Source organism: Bidens hawaiensis, unplaced genomic scaffold, assembly GCF_021521415.1.
Source record: "Bidens hawaiensis isolate Kalapana, Puna unplaced genomic scaffold, B.hawaiensis_p1.1 tig00035931_1, whole genome shotgun sequence".
In the NCBI taxonomy this organism is placed as follows: domain Eukaryota; kingdom Viridiplantae; phylum Streptophyta; class Magnoliopsida; order Asterales; family Asteraceae; genus Bidens; species Bidens hawaiensis.
In genome coordinates this window covers 19117-23921 of record NW_027496259.1, presented here as the reverse complement: position 1 = coordinate 23921, position 4805 = coordinate 19117, and the positions used below count along the sequence as shown (strand labels likewise).

The 4805-nt window shown below is 35.6% G+C and overlaps 1 protein-coding gene across 1 annotated transcript; it reads right to left on the bottom strand.

Annotated features, from left to right (window-relative positions):
* Positions 1 to 367: 367 nt before the first annotated feature.
* Positions 368 to 3838, bottom strand: LOC143587942 (DEAD-box ATP-dependent RNA helicase 51-like). The gene is made up of 12 exons (XM_077069086.1): positions 3449 to 3838; positions 3161 to 3346; positions 2521 to 2706; positions 2335 to 2418; positions 2186 to 2227; positions 2043 to 2114; positions 1664 to 1963; positions 1509 to 1547; positions 1325 to 1429; positions 1120 to 1188; positions 894 to 1019; positions 368 to 776 (listed from the first exon to the last, which is right to left on the bottom strand). The coding sequence occupies exons 1-12, from the start codon at positions 3836 to 3838 to the stop codon at positions 606 to 608; spliced, it is 1770 nt and encodes a 589-aa protein (XP_076925201.1). The 3' UTR covers positions 368 to 605.
* Between the last annotated feature and the right edge of the window lie 967 nt (positions 3839 to 4805).

Below are 4805 nucleotides of genomic sequence, written 5' to 3'. Positions count from 1 at the left end.
CCCTCCACAACGCCCCACCTCCCGTCCGCTGCTTGGTCACGTTCTCTGGACCTCAAGGGTCATAGTCTGTCGTGTGGCTGCTCTAAGTCCAGTTCATTTGCACACTTTTAATGGCTGGATGGTGCGGTTATAGATCAAATGCCATTGCTATTCAACCACATTTGGTCAAACTACAATTAGAAAAGAAAAAAAAGTGGCTAATTGACTAATTCATTGAAAAAGTGGGACAATTATTGAACGTTATAAAAAAATCTTTTACATAAAAATAATTATTTACAAAAAAACACAAATGTTAGTTCAATTGACTGTTTGGTTTTGCTATTTTACTAACCATTATCAGATCATAAAACTCATGAAACACAGTTACAAAAATAACCATTACCAAACATTTTCTCTCTATAATTAAAAACTTGCAGTATTGAAGAGTAGAAACAAGAGAGCATATAATGCTGAAATTCTCAAAACAAAATTGGGCCAATAGATCATCCTTGGTTTACAAATAAATAATAAACTCGAAAGCTCCATAAAGACATGTAGTAAGAAGCACAACGATAAAATGTAACATAACCAAGTTTAACTAGCTTCAAAAGTGGCCATGGCTGCCGCTAATATCTTACTACTTGGATGTTGCCTTGATGGTTTCTGCCATATGGATTACTTTCGCTAAACCCATTTCGGCTTCTTCCTTTTGATTTCTGCCTGAACTTTGATGCATTGCTGTCTATGTTCAGGTTCACCTTTGGAGGGTTTGAAAAGCAGAATGATGCTGCCACCGCCTGTCATCAATACATACACTTTTAATCGACTAGATATCGCATATATGGGAGTCAAACATAGAACCTAATCCTTAATGAGGCACAAAGTCCTGTAGTGAAAAAAGTAAAGATGTAAACCTGCATATCAAGGCGGTGAACGTTAAAGATGTCCTTCATTGAGTGTGAGTTATAAGCCAATAAGTAGGATCGATATGCTTCTTTAGCCGATTTGTTCAAGTAATAGTTGCTGCCAACCAATTTTTCCTGCATCAACACCAGCAACACATACGTCATCAAACAAAACCATACCTCACATACCTATGACTAATATTTTGTCATCTCTACGATGAAGCATACTACTTACTAGGTGAGATTGTACATTAGCCAACTTCTTTTCATCAAACTCGTACTCCTTGACTGGTACTTTTGCAGCCTAATGACCAAAACACCAGTCAACATGGATTAGAAAACACATTGGTTGTTTTATATTTGACACCAAATAATAAAATATAAGTTGGAACCAAACAAATTTAGAGAGCATAGAATAAATTATTATCTCAACACAACACCTTGAGGTATTTAAGAAACTGCAACTCTTCTGGGATAAGGAAAAGTAGAGCATTTCCTTTTGCACCCTCACCACGAGCGGTTCGACCTACTCGGTGGATATATTCCTGAAATATTTGGATAACAAGTGTAAGATAAATAAAAAAAATACATCATAGTTTTAAAAAAGTAAGATAAAGCTTGTACCTTTGGTTCATCTGGAGGATCATACTGGACAATCCAGTCCTAAAAACAAATTAAAAAAATTATTAATGATATGCAAATGGTGATTGCAGGCTTGTATCTCAGTTAAAATTATTTATTAAGAATTAAATATTATTTGGATGGGAAAATGGGCATACCACTGCAGGGATATCAAGGCCACGGGCAGCAACATCAGTGCACAACAAAATTCCTTTCTCTGCTTTACAAAAGTCAAAGAATGTAGAAGTTCGCTTCTGCTGCTTTTGCTTCCCATGAATATCATAACAATCCACATGAATGTACTTTAGAAGTTCAGCGTGAAATGTAACCGAGTTGCATGAAGAAAAGAAAACCATCACTTTCTTTGACAAATTCCTTTTCAAGAAAGAGTATAGAAGTATAAATCGCTTTGCACTTGGTATCACACAATAACCTTGTTGCAGACCTTCATTAGTCACCTAAACATCATACTATAATTAGTCATCCGTATAAACAAAACAATCATAAATAAATAAATACAATAGTTAACTTCTTTACCCTGGATCTCCCATCATCTACATCGATATACACCGGAGTAGTCTGAAATGATAAGCGTGCAAGATCCTCAACCTGAAAACAAACATAAAACATAAGTTGACTAAATAATAGCAACCAATTAATGGAATTAGCAATAGCTGTACCTTCTTTGTCTGAGTAGCGGAAAAGAGAGCAGTTTGCCTCGTCTGTGTATTATAAAGAGCTCAATAAGTTTAACTCAAATATAATGCAAGAATGTATATCACACTGAGTTATACAAAAACATATGAAATCTAGTTGCAAGAAACCATACCTTTGGTAAGATTTTAATTATCTGCTTCATTTCTTCTTCAAAGTTAGCTTCCAAAATTCTATCAGCTTCATCAATAACAAAGCACTGCAAAATCAAAAATCAAAACTTAAACCACATCTTGATCAAGTTGCATGATCATAAACTATTTGCGTCTTAATAAAGTTTTATATTGGAGACAAAACCTACCTTAAGATTCTTAAAGATAAATCCTTTGGTGTTTTGCAGATGATCAAGAAGTCTGCCAGGAGTAGCCACCAACAAATTCACTCCCTTCACAAGTCGCTCTGCTTCTCCTCGTCGAGCTGCACCACCAATAACCAGCCCAAGAGTCTGTGAATGGTACTTGAGTAGATCACTTGCAACAGCATGAGTCTGCACAAGTGAACAATCAATCAAAACCATAAACTTATAGTTATTAAAAGCCCTAGGCCCTAGCTTTTTGAAGTTTACAACAACTCAATTAGTATTGATGACGGATCAAGAATAATGATCATTTGAGCCTTTACTATTTATTACTTTTTGAACTTTACTTTGAACATTATGTTATTCGAGTTTTGGAATAAAACTTAAATCTTGACTCTTTTAGAACTTTTGATACTAATTAGATGATACTTAATGTTATATAATAGCTTTTGCTTATTTTACATCAAGAATAGTATTATTTTTCTAATACATAGTACATTTTAATTTTTTTATTTAAGCGCACTTTTTTTTCTTAGGCCCTCAATTTTTTTGCGCCTTTGATAACTACGCATAACCCATAATCAATCAAACATTTAAACCTCTTAACAACAATAAATTAATAAGCAAAGGAACATGCTGTAACCTGGATTGCAAGCTCCCGTGTCGGGCAAATGACAACAACACCAGTTCCGTTTAGAGGAGCAAAGTGCGCATTATATAACAACTCAACCGCAGGCACAAGAAACGCCAAAGTTTTACCGGAACCGGTTCTCGCAGCTCCAAGAACATCTTTCCCTTCCAAAAGAGGTGGAATTCCCCTAGATTGGATCTACAACAATCATAATAATATATAATAATATGCAAATGTTTAATAACTATAAATCTGTGTACAATGATTAAATAGAGTATATCATAAAGTATTGAAATTTACCTGAGTCATAAACTGAAAACCCATATCAGCAATAGCTTTCATAGTTGGTTCAGACAAAGACAACGAACTAAAAGCATCAGTACTCATAATACCAGAATCAGCATTAGTCTTTTTAACCTTGTTGATGCTCTGTTCCTCCTCTGTGTTTAAACCTTGTTCTTGTTTGGTTTCTTCATCATCTTCAGTTGTCTTCTTCTTCTTACTCTTCTTCTCTTTGACCTCTACTTCTCTTTCTTCTTCATCCTCTGGTTCGCTGACATTAACATCCTGTGGTGCAGGTGCCACGTCGGGCTCTTCTTCTTGAATATTCTTTTTGTTTTTGTTTCTTTTTCGTTTCTTCTTGGTGGGCTTTTCGATTTGGGGATTAGGGTTTTGGTCTGAAGTCGTCATAGTAGATAACTGCTGTTACTGTTTACAGGCTTCGATTGACTGATTGATGAATTGTGAATAGCGGCAGCTGGGTGCCAAGGAAACCAGGGATGAGCAGCTATGTAGACGAAGATACGGCGTAGAAGAAAATATGTAGACCCAATTCTGGAAATTTAAGTATTTAATTAGTTCGGACTTGTTTAATGTTGAATTGGGACCAAGACAAAAAGATCGAAAAGACCTGTGCTTCTTTTGTTGAAATAAGGACAAATGGTTTGATTAGAGATTTTCTAAGAATCGACTTAGCGAAGTCACCTATTTCATATACCCGAAAAAGGAACGATCTGCCGGGTTCAGGATTGATTTCTGCGCCTACTCTGCATAGATTAGGCATACAGGCATTCCTCCCCATTTTAGTGGAAGGGCGTGCTATTTGTTTACATCCATTAGTTTGTAAGGGCTTCAATGCGGACTTTGACGGGGATCAAATGGCTGTTCATGTGCCTTTATCTTTAGAGGCTCAAGCAGAGGCACGTTTACTTATGTTTTCTCATATGAATCTTTTGTCTCCAACTATTGGAGATCCCATTTCTGCACCAACTCAAGATATGCTTAGTGGACTCTATGTCTTAACGAGTGGAAATCGTCGGGGTATTTGTGTAAATAGGTATAATCCATGTAATAGTAGAAACTATCAAAATGAAGATAATAACTATAAGTATACAAAAAAAAAAGAACCCTTTTTTTGTAATGCCTATGATGTAATTGGAGCTTATCGGCAAAAACGAATCAATTTAGGCAGTCCTTTGTGGTTGCGATGGCAACTAGATCAACGTGTTATTGCTGCAAGAGAAGTTCCTATCGAAATTCACTATGAATCTTTGGGGACCTATTATGAGATTTATAGACACTATCTAATAGTAAGAAGTATAAAAAAAGAAATTCTTTATATATATATTCGAACCACTCTTGGTCATATTTCTCTTTA

Excerpts from the sequence above, each read along its gene's own strand:
- LOC143587942 (XM_077069086.1), bottom strand. The coding sequence starts at position 3,838 with ATGACGACTTCAGACCAAAACCCTAATCCCCAAATCGAAAAGCCCACC. Across the intron at positions 3,347-3,448 it reads GTTTTCAGTTTATGACTCAG|ATCCAATCTAGGGGAATTCC; the intron begins GTAAATTTCAAT and ends TGATTGTTGTAG. Across the intron at positions 2,228-2,334 it reads TAATTAAAATCTTACCAAAG|ACGAGGCAAACTGCTCTCTT; the intron begins GTATGGTTTCTT and ends TATAATACACAG.